This window comes from Plutella xylostella, chromosome 20 (genome assembly GCF_932276165.1).
Source record: "Plutella xylostella chromosome 20, ilPluXylo3.1, whole genome shotgun sequence".
NCBI classification, from domain to species: domain Eukaryota; kingdom Metazoa; phylum Arthropoda; class Insecta; order Lepidoptera; family Plutellidae; genus Plutella; species Plutella xylostella.
Window position 1 is genome coordinate 4758642 of NC_064000.1, and position 19859 is coordinate 4778500.

The following is a 19859-nucleotide window of genomic DNA, read 5'->3' on the forward strand; positions in this document are numbered from 1 at the left end:
TAATGAAATTTGGAATGGATTTAGCTGACACCGCGATAAAAAGTAGCCTTCCCACGTGGAATTCCCACGGGAAAACTAACTAAGGTGAAGCGAAGCTCGTGGCAACAGCTAGTATTGAAATATTTGTTATTTTTGTATTGCCAACTTCACTTGAGCAAGTAAATATTTAGATTTATGTTTTTCTATGAAAACATTTAAAAAATATTGCCCTTAAATGGATCCAAATTTTACCTTTTTTCGGTGAAGAGCTTTTTTAGTGGTATCACTAATGAAATGTCAGAATTCCGCGGAATTAAAAATTAGAGTATACTTAATAAACGCTCACCCTCCTCCCATGCGTGCCGTAAATACTGTGAAAAGGCCATAAGTACAAGGAACATAAGTGCGTCTCTAACGAGAAGGGCCATCATTATATCTCATTACGCCTATATTATAACAAAGACAGTCATCACAGTTTGGTCTCCGGTTTGATGCACAGTCGGCGCGCGGGCCGCGGCTCGCGGTGGTTCTGTCGCTGCGACGAGGAACTGTCGCTGCGGCCGTCGCTGTTATCGTCGCCGCTGTCGACATCGCCTGCCAGGTGTAAGTTTATTAGTGGAATGTTTACTGGTGTAATGGTTGTTGATTTAGAAATAAGGATGAAAATGGTGGCTGGTAGGTATATAAGTGGGACTATTAGGGAGTATGTATTGACTACTATAGACTGTGCGATTACTATGGTGACTCTTGCCTCTTGGCCTGTAATCAGACGCTGTAGATTACCCACATACTATTTATTCCAAAATTTCCACGGGAAAACCTCAGTTGCTTCACTCGCGAAAGTAAATCGACGATGGAATTTCCAGCGTAGACTTGTACTTCCTGCGAGCTTCGCGACGTATAAAGTGAACTAATTTGGTTGCCTAAAAAAATTGTGAACGACACCCACACGACACCACAGTGGTGTGGTTTAGTGGTGTCGTTTACAATACATGAAGTAGTTGAATAAGGTGGTTGGTGTATTACCGTCGCTGCTGTTGTTGCTGGGCAGGCGAGCGTCGCGCAGCCGCGGCCGCCGCCGCCAGTAGCGGAACTCGCGAGGCAGCGTGTACGAGCGCGGGAGGGATATCTGCAACAAATAGCATGATTAGGTAATCGGAATTCATAATAATAAGGTCATCAGCTGCTACACGGGTCCGTTATCCAGCCATCCACCAATCACAGCGCCTTATTTATAATAATAATAATAATAATTTATTTATTTCAGATATAACAATCCACACAATGTGTTAGTAACAATGTATCCTTAGTCAATGTTAGTAAATTATATTCATAAACATGCATGATATTATAAAAAGGTCTCTCTCTCTCTTTCAGGCTATGTGTCCCATATGGTGGTGGGGTCTGCCTTCCTCGTTTTCTCTCTCCACTTCGCCCTGTCTCCAACGTCGTCTTCAGAGACTTGGCAGTGTCGTAGGTCTTTTTGCACTACGTCTATCCATCTGGTTTTAGGTCTTCCTCGGGATCTCCGACCGGGGGCGGACAGGCGCAGTGCTTCGTTTCCAACATAGTCAGGTGGTTTTCTCTTGACATGTCCGAACCATCGTAAGCGGTTTTCTTGGAGTTTGTCGGCGATGTCGCGTACTCCCAGGCTGCCGCGAACGTACTCATTGCGGATTCTGTCAAGCCTTGTGACCCCGCACATCCACCTCAACATCTTCATTTCAGCCGCTTGGACCGCTCTGACATGCGTTTGCGTCGCTGCCCAGGTCTCACTGCCATACATTAGGACCGGGCGTATGATGGGCGATGATATTATAAAAAGGTAAATAAATAAATAATTTCAGATGTCAAATAGTTAATATTACAATCATAATCAGCAAGCAATTAGGTGAATTAATAAAAACAATAACAAAAGAATTTTAAATTTAAATGTCAACAAAATTTAAGTGCATACATAATAAATTTTTATGGCGTATCGCGAAATAGTAATTTTTTATCTACGTCGATAACGAAATCGTGTTGCAGCAGAAGAGAGGGGCTGTTGATACTTTTAGGTCCTAAAATATCTGCCGAAATATATAGGTAGGTTGGATAGACAATTGTCACCAACAGCTAGTGAGTATGTAGAAACTGGGAAACCGCATACAGAGTGCTGTTTTGTCACTCCTTAGCAAAATTATAAGTCAGCAATGGATGGAACGGGCTGATGATGATTACGATGCAACAATATCCTCTACATAATAATGATAGGTACTATATCTACCAAGGGCGTACCCAGGATTTCAGCTAGGGAGGGGCAGCTCATACCTGTTTCGAAATGATGGTCGGTCGGGTATATTTAAACAAAAAATCATGAAAAATTAATTTTATCATTAGTTTGAGTCAATGTATCATTAGTAGTAGGTAACACGCTATCACCTTAAATCATAAACATCCTAACTCCGCGCGAGCAAATTTTACAGAAGACAAAAAAATGTAGGTACTTCTACTTAGGATACCCCCTAATGTTTTTTTGTTACTAGACTAAAAAAGTGGTTGTGGATTCGACGGCGTTGTGAAAAATAAGCTATTTTACTTACTTTTACTGACTAACCATCTTTGCCCAATATCTATGTGAATATACTATTATTGGAGATACGTGTTTTTCCTGGAAATACGAGTTTTTCGGACTTCAATTATGCAAAATACTTTTCTCTATGATGGACTTACGCTGTTCAAATATAGATTAACCATACTTTTACCTATTACTTAAAATTTTGAGTATTATTGATGTACTTAATAAAATGATTATATAATCAGCAATCATCTTTATAAGCAGTAGACATCATAAATCAGTACTAGGCAAGCTGAGTCCATGGTCCCGCCGTCGCCGTTGAAACCCTAGTGGTAAGCACGCTGTTTCCCAGGGACTAGGAAATGACGAGCAAGGAGTGACAGATCGAGAGTTGGAATGGAGCACAAAAATAGTTCGTAGCCCCGATGGCATACCAGACCGTGTGTGGGTGCTGGCGCTCAGAGCTGGTTTGTCTGTCAGTTTATATGTCTGTTGAACCGTAGCCTGAGTGCCAGTGAAATCTCCACTGACTGGAAAGAGGCCACGTTAAAGCTCCTGAAGAGACAGTACTGCAGATTCTTCTTCTGTATACCGACCCATCTGCCTGCTGTAAGAGGCTGACAAGCTCTTTAAACTAGTGACACCCCTGGCTGAACAGTCTTCACCTTTCGAATTGTCAGTTTGGCTTACGAAATGATACAATACGTATAAGTAGAAATTCTTCTGCGTCGGATGCAAATGGGCACCGCGGGGATAGTTGCGCTTGCCTTGGGGTACGTTTAGGGGCACTCTTGAATACCATCAATTGCCTTCCTACCTCCAGCAAATAGTCAGAGATCCAACAGGTACATTAAGTTTGAGAGAGAGTTTATTTTCGCAGAAGGAGGTCAGTTGCGTAGTTCCACAGGGGTCGGTCTTAGACACCTCTGCAATTAAACTTGGCATACAACACTGTCCTGCAAATCAAGCTCGCAAACGGCACAATGCATGCTGGTGATGACTCAGATAAGGTGCTGAGCGTCCTCCAAGGATGACATCCCAAAGACGAAAGTTTCCGTATTCGGCATGGTCCACCGCCTAGGCCTAAAAACAACGCCCCTCCTGACACCATACAAACTCCTAATGAGCAGGGAGCCACCAGATCGGTCATTCGAGGAGCATTTCAAGACGTTCCCCGGAATCAAAAAGTAGCTGGTGCTCTGCACGCCATGCAGTGCACGGGCTACTAACAAATCTGGGGGCCCTCGCAAAGGAGTCCATCGCCTCTATACGAGTGCCGTGCAATCTATTTCCCTCCATGGAGCACCTTTTTTGTCAAGTCGAAGAGAATGACTGTGATGGGATCGGTTGGAGGAGCCAAGGATTCGTTGCTAATAAACAGCAAAATTTTACTTTAAATTGATCAATAACAATGTTAAGTTAAAACAAAGTTAAAAACCTAGTTTTATTAGAAAAATTTACGTTTAGTCTCGCATACATTGCTCGTTGTATGGGAGTAGGAGTAACGAGGTTTTTTTATTCAAAAATCATGAATTGGAGTTAAAAAAAAAAAAAAAAAACACGCACTCACGCCTCGTACTAATGTACACCCTTGCGGGGTAGGCAGAGGTGCATTGCTGCACCCACTTTTCGCCAGAGTGTTATGTTAGACCCAATGTAATAGGGGGCGGGCCTATTGCCATTATACGGGCACATCCAAGACCCGAGAACAAATATCTGTGTTTAAACAAATATCTGCCCCAGCCGGGAATCGAACCCGGGACCATCGGCTCAGTAGTCAGGGTCACTAACCACTACGCCATTCGGTCGTCTTGGAGTTAGGAGAAAAAAAGAACTTAATCTGCTCTGAGTTCAGTTTTTTATCGATTTACGAGTAATACGAAAAGATGCGCTTTGAAAAAACGCTTCTATTGATACCAAAAAGTCTTTTTCGCCAAAAAGTGAAGTTACGACGTTTACGATTTAAGGTGCTTTTATTAATGTGGTAGTAGGTAACACGTTTTAAATTTTAATTCCCACTTGGCAGGAAAATTTTAGTTTATTTTATCTTCTAGGGGGGGGGCAGCTGCCCCCCCCTGCCCCTACCTGGGTACGCCCTTGATATCTACCTGACTATCAATATCGCTGGGCGGGCGCGGCGTGTCCCGTGGGACGCCCTCCGGGCTCGACTCCTCGCCGCTACTCGCGCCCACTCCATCCTCCTTCTTTCTGCTGTAAAACAAACATAATAGAGGTAAGTATTTTCAGAATCCACAACCCTTCGCCGACGGCCCACCATCTGACACTTTGCCGACAGAACCTTCAAAGTCAACGTCTAAATTTTTTATTCATCGTAAAAATAGAAAATTTTCCGATGAACGTAAATTTTTACAAACGGAGAGTAGCTCCGTTCGGATAAGGGGGGCTCTTTCTGTCTAAGGAGAAGAACGGAGGCAAGAAACTCCTGAGCCATCTTTTCAAAAAAAAAATTTAAAACTAGTTAGTATACAATAGGTACTTATAAGCTTAATAATAATAATTATAATAATAATATGAGCAGAGCTAACTATTTATTTCCGATGAACGTAAATTTTTACAAACGGAGAGTAGCTCCGTTCGGATAAGGGGGGCTCTTTCTGTCTAAGGAGAAGAACGGAGGCAAGAAACTCCTGAGCCATCTATTCAAAAAAAAAATTTAAAACTAGTTAGTATACAATAGGTACTTATAAGCTTAATAATAATAATTATAATAATAATATGAGCAGAGCTAACTATTTATTGCATGCACAGCCATGCCTTAACGTCCTCTAAGTAATCATCAATTTTATAATAAGCTTTTTTACAGAGTTTCTCTTTAATTCCTTTCACCTATGTCACATTTTTTGTTCTCGTTACACAAACGACAAAAAAATACAAAAACTTACCCATTATAAGGCTGCGGTGCGCCCCAATGGCAGCAGACTTGCCTATTACAGCCTTCTAGGTAGTGTGGGGCTAGAAGGATCTCCGGCGTCCGGCATCGCTGCATCTTCCTCATGACCTCCAGCTTACTCTTAGCTACACTGCTGTAGGGAAATAACCGGTCCCCATTCTGCCCGTACCCAGGGTTACCCCCGTTCTGCCCATACCCAGGGTTACCCCCGTTCTGCCCGTAAACAGGATTGTTAGCGTCGCTATACGTCCGAATATCCACCCCTTGAGCGTTGGATAACGCCGTCTGTATCGCGGCTACATATTCACCCTTATTATACATATTTTGGTTATTATTCTCGCAATACCCCGAGTATTCTCCCAAGTTCTGTCTGTCTTCGTATATGGGGGTGTTTTGTATGGGTATTCGCGATTTATCTAACGAGGGTCGTTCGTAGGAGTTGTTGGCCGAGCTGACGTCACCCGCGTACGCTCTCGGGCTATTATTTAGCGCGTTCTTTGGACTGCCGCATCCGTTTGTTTCGTAGCTCCTGGTCTCTCCGACCAAGTACGTCCTAAGCGGCGTTCGATTCACTTCTGCCCTCCCATTCGCGGGACTCTCATAAAAAGTCCTACCTGGATCTTGGCTATACACCCCTCTATTAGGTATCCTCCTGGCGTTTAACTGTTCATTGAGTTCACTCCCCGTCCCGTTTTCCGTTCCATTCGGAAAGTTATACGTCTGTTTGATTTCTGTGTAAGTGGGGTAAATATTGCAGGTGTGGGGTAAGACCGGGTAGTTTTGGTAAGGGTGCGTGATGTCTAGGGCGGGCCAGCTGGGCGGGTCCGCGTGGGTCTTGGCCCTGGGTATGGGTTGTCTCTGCAGACTGCTGTATATTTCCTCGACGGCCACGGGGGTGGTTTTGGCCAGTTTCCCCTGTTTGATCTCCTCCTCTATGACTCGTAGTTCGGCGAGTTGCTTCTGTTTCTTCTCTTGTAGTTTCTGTTGGATGTTGACTCGGGAACCGACGCTTGAGCCTTCGTTCTCTGATGAACCGCCCTGCAAGAAAATGATGTTTTTTATTCGTATAAGATGACGTCATTTTTGGGGTGGCACGAACGAAGAGGTTTATTCTTGCAAGTGTAAAAAAATATACTTATACACAGGATTTATTTTAGCGAAGCTAATGATTACTTATTAGGTAGAAGTATATGGGTTTGTCTTGAAATATACGCTTCTTCTTACCAGCGTTTCCCTTCAAGTGGTTCTAAACTCTAAGGTACCTACTGGAAAGTGGAAGTAGGACATCTGGTCCCTATAGTGTTTCTGTACTTTAGTGTAAATACGTACCCCCTTATTCGTAAAAAAGTTAGTGGACGCTTTAGCTATTGAACTGTTTTGTCCCTCTCTGCCAAATAACAAATTGTTCTCTTTCAGAGACTGACAAAACAGTTAGCTAAAGAGTCCACTAAAATTTTTATCAATATGGGGGGTAGTATTTAATGGTAGTGTACTCACATGGTGGTTATGCGTGGTGGGCAGCGGGCGCCTCCAGAAGGCGGCGGCGGGAGCGGCGGGGGCGGGGGGCGCGGGGGCCGCGGGGGGCGGCACGAAGGACGAAGGCTTCTTCTTCTTACGCGCGTTTGCTGCACTGTGGAGGGAAAGGTGTTGTAGATTTTTAGGCTAAGTACATTACTCACAACGCGATGTAAAAAGTAATAGATGAACTATTTCAATTTGAATATCTCACTTCTTCATCGATACGGACTAATTTGACAGATTCTCATTTTCATTCGAGGAAGACGGAAACGGTCTTAAGTTATTTGTATATTTTGTAGATCCCCAGTGCGGGATGGGTCTTCTAATAGAATGTGTCTAAAACGCGCGACGCCATTGGTTGGCTATGCTACTTGGCCACTATTCGTTGAGGAATGGTCGCTCTCCGAATCTATCACTCTTTTCAAAATGAAGTCACCGACTGACTATACTATTCACCGCGCCGCGTAAAACCAAACCAATTTTTTTTTCTGAATTATATAAGTTTACAAATCAAATTTACTCCCACTGGATTGGAGAAGGCGTAAAACCAAACCATTTTTTTTCTGAATTATATAAGTTTACAAATCAAATTTACTCACACTGGATTGGAGAAGCGACAGTTAAAGACACCCGGGATAGCCGCGGCGTCTGTGGGCATCTGTTTACCTGAATATAAACACAAAAATCTTTTGAAAATACCTAAGTATTTGTAATCAATCACATAGGTAGGTACGAAACAAGGCGTACAAACATAATTTAAAAAATATGTACTTAAGTAATAATAATCCGAGTCTGGACTGTATAAATAAAGGAACCTTATTATGTACAGCTGAGTTAAAGAAATAACAGGTGTTATAAAGTTAATTTACCGTTTTTGTTTTGGCTGGAGGCGTTGGTGCTGTTGGTGCCCTGCTGGTGCTCGCGCAGCATGTAGCCCAGCCGCCGCACGTGGAAGAATCTGGAAACAACATTATAATACTTACTTCACTAATATCGAAATAATGTAGGACGACCGGACGGTCAATAACTCTAACCCTTATGGCGAAGGTTCCCCTGTAACAAAGACACGTCTATTCTATTCTATTCTGAGAGGGGGCGAAGTTCCTGTACGTGGCTCTCTCGAGTGGAACCTTTGTACACATCCCCTTGATTTCAGCTCAGCCAGCCTAGCTTCCGAGTAAACTGGAGTAGCAAGCCTGGGTGTTGCAATATCTGAGATAAAGACACGTCAACTCGCCATCTTTTTAACCTCTTTAGTTAATAAATACCCTCTTTCATCTAAAGGTTTTCTAGTAGAGATTGCTATAAGCAATTAGGCCGTCCTCTTTGTATTGTTTAATTTTTTGTTTTGTAACTTTTGTTCTTGGTGCAAATAAAGTGTACCTATTGTAAAAATAAAGGCAGTACCCACCTATAATACAGCATCATGAAGGCGAGCCCGGCAGCCGTGGCGCCGAGTATGAACACAAGCGGGAGTACACCCCCCGCGCCCCCCGCGACCCCCGAGACCCCCGCTGCGCCCCCCCAGCACGCCAGCACCAGGATGCAGTTCTCAATGACCATCACAGAGTAGAATGTTATCTGTGGAATTAAATGAGATTCTGAAACGGTTCATCCAGAGTCGATTCACCCATCAACTGTTATGTTAGCTCACGAGATTTGTGGGTTAAACGTGATCTAGGATGGTAGGTATAAGCAAACACATACACGGTCGGGACCAGTGCAGACAGGTACAATCATTTACAACAACAAGTAGCGAGCGACTGTAGCCCCTAGGTGCATGCAGCAAGACTATTATATTCTATATTGTTTATTTAATTAACACAATACATACACAGGTTACACGGAAATATTAAATTAGGTATGATAAAGAAATATTAGTAAAACAGACAGACAAACAACATGTGTATATAATTATCATGTTAACAAAAGGGTCCCCCCTCAGCATAATGCCATACTCACCATCTTCTGCCTCGGATGTCGGTCCTGCAGGTTGATGTACGCGAACACGTGCACAACAGCTACTAGAGCCGACAGGTAGGCGCGCCGAGCCGCCCCGAGTCGCTCGCCGTGGAATATGGACTTGGGGGACATCAGCCAGAGGAACATTGAGAACCAGTGGAGACCTGCGGAAATGGATGTTAGTTTAGAAAGATGAAACATTTTATTGGAGTCACTGACAACAATGACAGAAAATTATACAAAAACAAAATAAACAAAAGTGGTTTTCCAGAGCATCAAAAAGGCACTAGCTCAGCAATAAGGCTACAGCGCTGGTTTTCCGCTGGCTCTTATACAATAGCAATAAATATTGCAGAAGTCAGCTTCTAAAAGTTAAAATGGGGTAGGTAATACACCTGCCATTCTGCTTGATATACTAATATTTCCTGTTGATTATAATAAAATTATTACTTCACTAGACTGTGTACCTACTGTATTTGAAGTCATTTACTATCACTACATTTAGAGTTTACACATACCTTGTTAGATCCTTGCAGGCAGAAACATTGAAAATGGTTTATCATTAATTTGGTAAAAGACACGTCTTCGAAAAAGTAATAAAATTCAATAACAATGACTCACCTATAACTAAAAATATATAATACTCGTAGGACAGCGCGTAGACTGTGAGCGCGCACATTCTCGCAGAGATGGTGCCCAGCCGCCATAGGAACTGGAATGGAAAAATACATTCATTAATACATTTCATTAATACATTTATGTAACAATCCTTTTTATTAACCGACTTCAAAAAAAGGAGGAGGTTCTCAATTCGTCGGGATCTTTTTTTTTATATTTTTTTTATGTATGTTCACCGATTACTCCGCCGTTTATGGACCGATTTTGAAAATTATTTTTTTGTTGTATTGGGTTGAGCTTCCAGGTGGTCCCATTTTTTTTCAGAATTTTATCTCACCCCCAAGGGTGGGTAAAGGGGTAAAAACAGGGTATGAATTTCCATTTTGGGCACATATTAACCGATTCTAATGAAATTAAGAACGTAAATATAGTTCTTATAACAAAAAAATATGATGGTGACCTTGAGCTGATCTGATGATGGAAACGGAAGGCAGTCAGGGGAACTCCTCAACGGTATATAGCAACTATACTTCGTGTTTAGGCTTGAATGATTCGTATTGATTAGTAGGACTTTTTGGTATCATTTGCACCTTACTTTTGATTGAAAATTATTTGCAAATAAACTAAAAACTATAAAATAAAATAATAATTAAAAAAATTAAAAAACCGACTTTACTTTTTAGTGGTTTTTTGAAGTCGGTTTTTTAATTTTTTTAATTATTATTTTTTTATATTCCGCAGTCAGTAGCAAATGTTATACAGTTATATCCGGTAGTGATAAGAGTGGTTGGGTGAGATAGGCTGAGGAGAAAGTAATGGCGTTTGCTCCCTGGGAGAGGCCTATGTCCTGCATTGGAAGATTTTTATCTGCTGAAAATTGAGCCGTCGTATAGTTAGTAGACTATTTGTGCCGAGGATTCTAGGCTTTTTAGAAAGAAAGAAAGAAAGAAAGAAAGAAAATGTTTATTCAGGCATGGCTAGTTATTTCCTACTCTATCGAATGTTTCCCATATGGTCACTACAGAATAATTCGAACGAACGAACGAGCTGTCATGCAATTACGCTTTATAAAACGAAACTCAGACTCTCTCTGAAGCTTATATTTTTTTTATATATAATGATATCCGGCTTGAAGGACCAAAAAAATGTAACTGTTCCTTCTTGCTGAAAATAATACAGTCCTTATTCCGTAATGACTAAGTCTGACCTGGAAGATGACCCCGAGCCAGGTGAGCACGAGGCGGTGCACGTGCCGCAGCCGCACGTTCTTGCTGAACGACGCCAGCGCCCAGCACACGGAGAACAGCGACAGCGACGCCGATATCACGTTCAGATGGGCTCGCATGGGGCGCATTTAAGACGTGACAGTTTTGCATTGCGCTCATTCACTTCGCGCAGTCTCAAGAGCGAGCGCGACGGAAAACTTTTGTTACGTCTTAATTGCGCCCCATGCTAGGCCTTCAGAGGCACTATAGAGACGAACGAACGAACGAATGAGAGCTGCCATGCAATACGCTTAATACAACGAGACAGGGTTAAGCCACATTGGTGCGTTGCGCCACGTCGTCGATAAGGGAAAGTCATAAAGATTATAGTCCCAGCAAATACGCTGAGACTATGCAACGCACCAACGTCGTGGTTACCACAGCACTCTTAAGGTTATCCGGCTCGTAGGACCAAAAAAGGGGTTGCTTCTTGCTGTAGGAATATAGCGCTTATTCAGTAATCACTAAGACTGACCTGGAAGATGACCCCGAGCCAGGTGAGCACGAGGCGGTGCACGTGCCGCAGCCGCACGTTCTTGCTGAACGACGCCAGTGCCCAGCACACGGAGAACAGCGACAGCGACGCCGATATCACGTTGAGCTGCGCGAACGACTTGTTGGCTGCAACAAAGAAGTAACTAGTAAAAAGTTGGGTATTGCAAAGAGATAATTGTGGATAAATGACAATGGGCAGATTGGGAGCACCCTCCAATAGCATTAAGACTAACATCGTTGGATAGGCCTTGTCAATAGGAATAACTTTTGCTTTGACAGCTTTGTTGTCACAGTTGTCCGTTCAGAGATATTTGACTTATAAGTTCCGATACTCGTCAGTTCATCTTACTGCTATTGGAGGCTGGACCACCCTCCAATAGCAGTAAGACTAATGTCGTTGGATAGGTCTTGTCAATAGGAATAACTTTTGCTTTGACAGCTTTGTTGTCACAGTTGTCCGTTCAGAGATATTTGACTTATAAGTTCCGATACTCGTCAGTTCATCTTACTGCTATTGGGGGGTAGTCCAGCCTCAGTATCGGAACTTATAAGTCAAATATCTCTGAACGGACAACTGTGACAACAAAGCTGTCAAAGCAAAAGTTATTCCTATTGACAACGCCTATCCAACGACGTTAGTCTTACTGCTATTGGAGGGTGGTCCATCCTCCAATAGCAGTAAGATGAACTGACGAGTATCGGAACTTATAAGTCATATATCTCTGAACGGACAACTGTTACAACAAAGCTGTCAAAGCAAAAGTTATTCCTATTGACAAGACCTATCCAACGATGTTAGTCTTATTGCTATTGGAGGGTGGTCCCAGCTCCCATATATTTTTGCCCATCCTCTTTTCTCATGTGCAGGTTTAAGGTAGGTATAGTGCCACAAACTTATCTGTTCCGGTGAGAGCGAACTAAATTGGTCCATACCTCATTACTTACTAATGAATTTCATATTGACATGACATAGATTATATGGACCAATTTAGTTCGCTCTCACCGGAACAGATAAGTTTGTGGCACTATATATGGTAAGACTGTCAAATATCAAATCAAATCGCTCTATGTCAATTTGACAATCGGTAGCTCGCTATTCTATTGCAGCATTCCGACCGCTCTCTTACCATTATTATTTCTTTTTAAGCGTGTCTCTTGCACCAAGGTCAACATTTTATTGGTAGGTACATATAATTTCTACTGTTCATTAGCACGAGCTGCTGGACAACTCTTGTTGTATTGGCATATCTCACCGGCGGGCTCTAGGCGGGGCTCGTCCGGCAGCTCGGGCGGCGCGCTCAGCAGCACGTGTAGCTGCAGCAGCAGCATGGGAGCAGCGGAGCAGAACGCGTGCACGAGGCGGAGCATACCTGCAGGAAATAATAATTTTATTTTATTTTTATTTTATTTTATTTTATTTCAATGGAAAACTTACAGCTAAAGTTAATGGAAAAATACTAAAAGTATGTAGTTGAAAGCCAATTACAAGTTTTCACTTATTTCAAACGGAATATTACAAAAATTAATCCTAAATGTGCTAAACACGTTACTAAACACAAAACAAAATAGATTACTACTTACAATTAATTACTTAAAAAATATATAATATAAATAATAAGTATTTATTGCTTGCGTGTTCATAATGCAGATGCCAGTCACAATATCCAGTAAGTAAATAAATAACAGCACGCCATAATAAGTTGTCTTAAATAGAAGTACTAAACTTATTGGTTAAATAATAGCAGATTGAACGAGCATTACTACAAAAAATGTCTAAATCTAAAAAGTCTACACTAAGTGCGTTAAAAGAGCGCGAAGCTCTCAAAAGGAACGAGTTCTGCCTATAATTCGTATGAACGAGTGGAATATGCAACAGTGATTTGTGACGTAGTTGACGCTCAGGGACAAATATATCGATTTTTTCAAGTAAATCAGGACAATCAACACTATTCTGAGCTATTTTTGTGAGGAAAGTTATATCTGCTGCTTGACGCCTGATTTCAAGAGGAAGAAGATGAAATTGATTGCAGTGATACTCGTAGCTGCGCCTAGGAATTTTAAACTTATAACACAGGTATCTAACAAACTTTTTCTGGATGGACTCAATTTTAGAAATATAAACGCCATAACGTGGGTTCCACACCTGCGACGCATATTCCAAGTTGCTTCGAACAAGAGAGCAATAAATAATTTTAATAGATTTCATTAAATTGAAATTTTTACAAGAGCGTATAAGAAATCCTAGTAATTTATATGCTTTTTTTACTATTTTATCAATGTGATTGTTAAAGAGCAATTTGGAGTCCATAATAACGCCCAAATCCCTTATCTCGTTGCAGCTGGAAATAGACTGATTATTAATATTATATGTACTTGAAAACATACTGCGTTTACGTCCAAAAGATATAGAGAAGCATTTAGAGACATTGATATCCAACCTGTTCACTCTGCAGTAGGTATTAAGTTTGTTGAGATCATCCTGAAGTAGAGCAGAGTCCTCCGGACTATTAACCACTCTGAATACCTTCATATCGTCGGCAAACAAGAGGAATTGTGAGTTGTTAAAACAGACGTCAATGTCGTTAATAAAAATAATGAAAAGGAGGGGGCCCAATAACGATCCCTGTGGTACTCCAGAAGGAATGCTTTTCCAGGTTGACGTATAACCGTTTAAAACCACCGATTGCGTCCTATTAGATATGTAAGACTTGAACCAGCGAAACAAATCACCACGAATTCCGGCTGATATAAGTTTTTTGAGCAGCATTTCGTGATCTATGCGATCAAACGCTTTGCTATAATCGGTGTAAACGGCATCGATTTGATTGCCGTTATCCATTTGTGAAGTTATAAACTCATTGAATACAATAAGGTTGGAAACTGTTGATCTTTTCTTAAGAAAACCATGTTGCTGTGAGTTGAATGTTAATTTCAGCGATGCATAAACCTGATCATACACAATTCTCTCAAATATCTTGGCAATAAGGCATAGTTTGGAAATTGGTCGATAGTTCCCAATTATATTTTTTGGGCCACTCTTATGAATCGGACTGATGAAAGCCGACTTCCATAGTGACGGCATAACGCCCTCGACTAAGGACCGTTTAAATAAAATTGATAACGGGACTGATAATGATTTAGAACAGCTGGCGAGAAATACTGCTGGAAGTTTATCTGGGCCAGCTGACTTGTTAAGGTCCAGAGACTTAAGGAGTTTACAAACCATATCACCAGATACTTCAACTGACGCGATATCAGCAAGCGGAGCTGAAGTATCAGGCTGTAGGTTATTATCGACCTGAATGGACCCAGGGTTAGATTGTAAGAACGTTGAATAAAAGTATTCCGAGAACATACTACTAATCTCGTGTCCAGACGTGGATGAAACATTTAAGTGCTTCATACACGAAGGAAACGAAAATCCCTTGCGTTTACCCTTAATAAAGGACCAAAACACTCGAGGGTTTGAAGAAATGGAACTTTCGATATGAGTCATGTAATTATTGTAACATACACCTTCGAGACGCTTAGCTCTTTCTCTTAGCAACTCAAAGGTTTGTTTATCACTTAAGTTGCCGTACATTTTAAACTTTCTATGAAATTTCATTTTTTCGTTTATTACTTTAATAATGGATTGATTGTACCAAGGTGGGTATTTACTTGCTTTTACATCACGCTGGGGTATATGTTTAATTTTAATCTCGTATATTTTGTTATAGAATTGACTTACAGCCTCATCAACCTCGCCCACACTAAGTATATTATCCCAGTCAATAAGATTAATTTCGTTATTAATCTTAGTAAAGTCCGCACGGTTATAGCGGAAAACAGAGCGCTTACATGGTACGAGAGGTTCTAGATCTGCAAATGTGGCAGTAATACATAGGGCCAGGTGATACGGGTCTTCTGGTACCAGAGGATCAGTGCACGAGTTACCTAGAACATGGTCATTTGAAAGAACTAAGTCCAATATATGATTGAATTTGTTAACAACTGGGTTATATTGCTGTAATCCACAAAAACTTACCGTATCTAAAAAAATGTTTATATGTTCGCTTGAAACAGAGGCTGCCTCGAGTCCATAATCGGAGACCACCCAATTGATGCAACTCATGTTAAAATCACCTAAAACAATAAACTTGTCCGACTCATGCTCCGTAATTATTGACTCAAGTTTATTACAAAAGTTTTGTAACTGATCTACAAATGAGAAGCCTAAGTTTTCGGTACATAGGTATAAATTACATATATTTAATTTGTAATTAGATTTCGAAATGGGACAGCGTAACGTAACTGAGACCCAGATGTCCTCCGCGGACGAGTGCCAGTCCGGTGATCCAGCTGATATTAGATTATTTTTTATGGCTATCAGGACACCTCCTCCGCGCTTTTGCTGAGTACGTAAAAGATCACGATCACGCCGCCACACAACGTAGCGACTATCGAATAATTCCTCGTCATAAATTCCTTCAAGCAGCCAAGTTTCGGTTAATGCTATCACATCGTAGTTATTTAATAATAATAATAACAATAATAATAATATTGCAATGGGGAGAAAACCTTAAAGCTTATAACAAATGGCGCCTTATGCGACTATGCCTAATTCCTCAGTTCTAATTGTAATTGGTTGGTTCAGTCGCCATTTTTTCTCCCCAACAAGAATGAACACAATAACATCTGTCAAAAAGGTTGTCAAGAGTGCCAATTCACAATTTGGACTCGATTTTGATGGTTTTCGACGGAAAACCGCTCAATAGTTAAGACAAGATGGCGCCACCGTCGATTTCGGGAGTGCCAAATGGCGAGAAGGCAAGATGAAACCAATACATTGCGTGCCAAGAGTAGGGCTACAGGTCAGAACATTCAGAACCACAAAGGCACACTTGCTGGTGCTGCCAAAGTTTCACTTGGTTTTCTTGATGTTCATCCCCATTGATGAAATATCGCTGACCTTACTGGCTTAGTCAAAAAGGGGGTTACGAAAGAGAGCACCGATCAAACAAATTTTCATACGTGGTCATCAGAAATGAGAGCGTAAATAGCTTAATTTTCACTAGCGGATTCTGGCTCATCTTAAAGGGTCACAAATCACTCACAAACAAGTACAAGAGCCTAGAGTTTAGCACCCTGGATTGGCCAGTTAGATCAGCATCATTCACCATTGAGTATGAAGAGGGTACACTCGAGTCCGCGTTGCTCTATGGTCACTTATGTCATGGTGCCTTACAAAGGTGTAACAGTAGTAACAAAAACAAACAAAACACTCACACAAGTCCCGGACCTGGTGCTTGACATGCCTCAGATCATTAGGCACGAACAGCTTGGCGTATCTCCAGAGCACTCCCAGCTGGAGACAGTGCAGGGCGACGGGCAGCCAGGGCGCCGCCCGCCCCGCGCCCCCGCGCGCCGCCCACACGTGGAGATGCCAGCGGAGCGATAGCACCTGTAAGGGGAGATAGATGAGATAAGATAGAGTTGAGATCGAGTTGATTTTTTAAATTTTTATAGGGTTGGCGATGAGTTTGTAGGTATTTCTATATTCCGGTGTCCGACTCGACAACTAACGTGTATCGTAACAAATATCGAAATATAACTCAAGACTCTTAGCAACAGCCTCCACAGCCTTATCACTATCACTATTAAAATATGTATATACCTATGTATTTTTTAATAATTTAAAATGGATCATGTTTTGTGTCCCTCCTTGGGAGAGGCCTATGTCTAGCAGTGGATGATTATTGACTGATGATGATGAATTTAAAATTTGCAAACACAAACCTGCGACACAACCAGCGACGCGAGCACAATGGACGCGGCCGCGGCGGCGGCGCCGCTGTGCCCGCGCTCCAGCAGCGCGTACGCCATCACCACGTCGAACACCACGTCGCAGAAGTAGCCGGCCAGCGAGATGACGTTGAACAGCACGTCGCACAGGGGAAGGAACTCCGCCATGGCGCCGCCGCCGTCGCATCTCATGACAAGGGGGACGGCGGGGGGGGCATTCGGTGGTTCTGGGGAAAAGGATAAGCTTCATCATCAATAATATCGAAATTACGAATGAAATAACAGTCAGGTTTCATTTCATTGCTGCAGTGCATGCGCTGCGCTGCGTTGTTTTCCACGGACGGACATGATACTGTCGAATATGATGCGATCGGCGCAGCAATGGGGCCTCGCCCTAAATCAGTAAAGTTCAGTTGAATTTGGCGCCTTTTTGTAACTGTTGTAACGTTCCGTTACAGAAAATTATTCTATTTTTATTTCGATATGTCGATGTGCGCGTGGCGCGACCGTGTTAGCGTAAAACGGAACGTAACCTCAAACGTCATTTGCAAAGGTCATTTGCCAAGGCGATACATTTTGTTTTGTTTGTTGTCTAATATTTTCTCGAAAAACTCTTGCTTTTTATAGGAAAGACGTGTATTGTTTCCATATAAACTTGAACATGGACCTAGCTAGTAAATTTGGTAAAGAAACATCAAGATCTGCGTGCAAAAAGTGTGGTTATGCTGGACACCTAACTTTTCAATGTAGGAACTTTATCAAAGTTAGTGGTTTCACATTAATTTTAAACTTAATACCGACCTAGTCTGCATTTATTTTAATAACTAACATATTCATTGATATTTACAAGAAAATTTATAGATTTATTTCATAACCTTATGAAATTGTCAGCCCCAAACCCGGCTGAAATCAAAATATTCCATATTTTTTCACAAGTACAAAATTAATTAATTGCATTACAGGTAGACCCCAACAAAGAAATAGTCCTAGATGTAAGCAGCACAAGCAGTGACAGTGAAGTGGAGTATGCCACACCGTTGCAGAGCCTCCGAGAAGCTGAACTCAAACAGAAGTTACAGGAAAAGCTGCAGAAGGCCAAAGAAAAGCTCCAGAAAGCTAAGGAGAAAAAGAAGAGTAAAAAACGCAAGAGATCCAGGTATTAATTCTTTTTTCTAGTAAGTTGTTAGTTTTCAGTTAGAATTTTGTTTCTTTTTTTTTGATATAAGTAATATACTTAGTGTGGCAATGGCTACCCCAATATACATACATATCCTGATGTAATTCTGGTGAAAATGAGAACTAGGCCATCCCACCATCTTCAGTATTTTCTACTTAAATACCTTCTTCCGTTACTCATCCTAAGGTTAAGTAAATAAATAATTTTAATTAATTTCTTATTTACAGGTCTTCAAGTAGCTCATCATCCACCTCATCATCAGATAGTGACTCAGACAGTGACTCCGAAAGAGATCACAAGAGAAAGAGTAAGAAGCATAAAAAGAAGAAATCTTCCAAAAAGTCCAAGAAATCTCATAAGGAAGACAAGAAGAGTAGAAAATAAGAATTGATATGATAAATAGAGAAATGTTTGATGTTTTCTATGTACAAACCTGACTAGTTTTAATTTGTATATCTACTGACCGATATTAAATTGTATTTTTAAATATTTTACTTTTGTTTTTACTGTACATACTTTACAAAATTATGATATATTGATGTTGTGGACCATGTTCATGTCCAGTAGTGGATGGAATAGGCTGATGTGCGTAGATAGTCCATATAACTTATGTACATCGTCAACCTCACAAACCATAATTTATAAATTGAATTTGAATAATGTGGGAAGTACTATGCAACAGAAAATTATCTAATTTACTGAACTTACATCAAACATAAAATATTTTATTCATAAATCACAATTGTTTAAGTTTCTGGCATAGATCTGTTGTTTATTACATACTACCTTCCATGCAAGCTAAGTATTGTTTTCAAAGTCCTTCCCGTGGGATATAAAGAATCCTAACCCATCAAATATAATGAATAAGTAGCATTATAATGGCGAAAGAATTTTTGGAATCAGTTCAGTATTTTTGGAGCCTATTCAATACAAACAAACGATCTTAATTTTAGAGGTAGACATCACAGATTTACACTACACTACTAATGCTAATATTGTTACTTTTGTAGCTTCCCCATCAACCTGCTTCATCTACGAAATGAGATCCAATCTACGAAAGGTGCTGGCATGCTCAGAATACAAGTAGAACAATGATTAAAGTTTAAAAGGAAAAATATTCACAAATATGTACTTTGATATCAACTTAGTTATCTCAGTAGAAAGTGTGCTACTTCTATGTTTAGAAACTTTCCCTATTACTTATTTATTCATATTAAATGAGCTAAGATATCTTAAACACACAAATTAAGCGAAAAAGCTAGATAATACCAGTGAAATAAAGGTATTTTGTACAAATTCCACAACTTACATTTTTCAAAGGCGATTCACAAAGTTTTCATTATCACTCGTGTACATGGTCATTATAACACTTAATCACTGGAACTATTGGAAGAAAGTATTTTAAGTGTCCACACTACTTATTTAATATATTAAAAGCACTTTAAATATACGGTTTTTATTCTAAAAAGCTTGAATATTTTGGTTAAGTTTCACTAAAAGTTCACGTCAAAAGTTCAACTAAACTAGCGCTATCTAGCTCAAAAAATGTGAACTACTACAAAAGCTTCTTGCTTTTTGTTTGTCCCTCAGAAC

The 19859-nt window shown here is 40.8% G+C and overlaps 2 protein-coding genes across 2 annotated transcripts; one reads left to right on the top strand and one right to left on the bottom strand.

The window, feature by feature from the left end:
- Window positions 1–352: 352 nt before the first annotated feature.
- Window positions 353–19857, bottom strand: LOC105393822. Its single transcript, XM_048628185.1, has 15 exons — window positions 19576–19857; window positions 17084–17316; window positions 16574–16748; window positions 12559–12675; window positions 11286–11431; window positions 9549–9639; window positions 8928–9091; window positions 8377–8546; window positions 7835–7923; window positions 7567–7631; window positions 6945–7109; window positions 5440–6485; window positions 4645–4747; window positions 1006–1108; window positions 353–573 (listed from the first exon to the last, which is right to left on the bottom strand). The coding sequence occupies exons 2-15, from the start codon at window positions 17279–17281 to the stop codon at window positions 449–451; spliced, it is 2757 nt and encodes a 918-aa protein (XP_048484142.1). The 5' UTR covers window positions 17282–17316; window positions 19576–19857; the 3' UTR covers window positions 353–448.
- On the top strand, window positions 17644–18760 carry LOC105393813 (protein SREK1IP1). Its single transcript, XM_011565623.3, has 3 exons — window positions 17644–17852; window positions 18052–18245; window positions 18494–18760. The coding sequence occupies exons 1-3, from the start codon at window positions 17751–17753 to the stop codon at window positions 18648–18650; spliced, it is 453 nt and encodes a 150-aa protein (XP_011563925.3). The 5' UTR covers window positions 17644–17750; the 3' UTR covers window positions 18651–18760.
- Window positions 19858–19859: the final 2 nt, after the last annotated feature.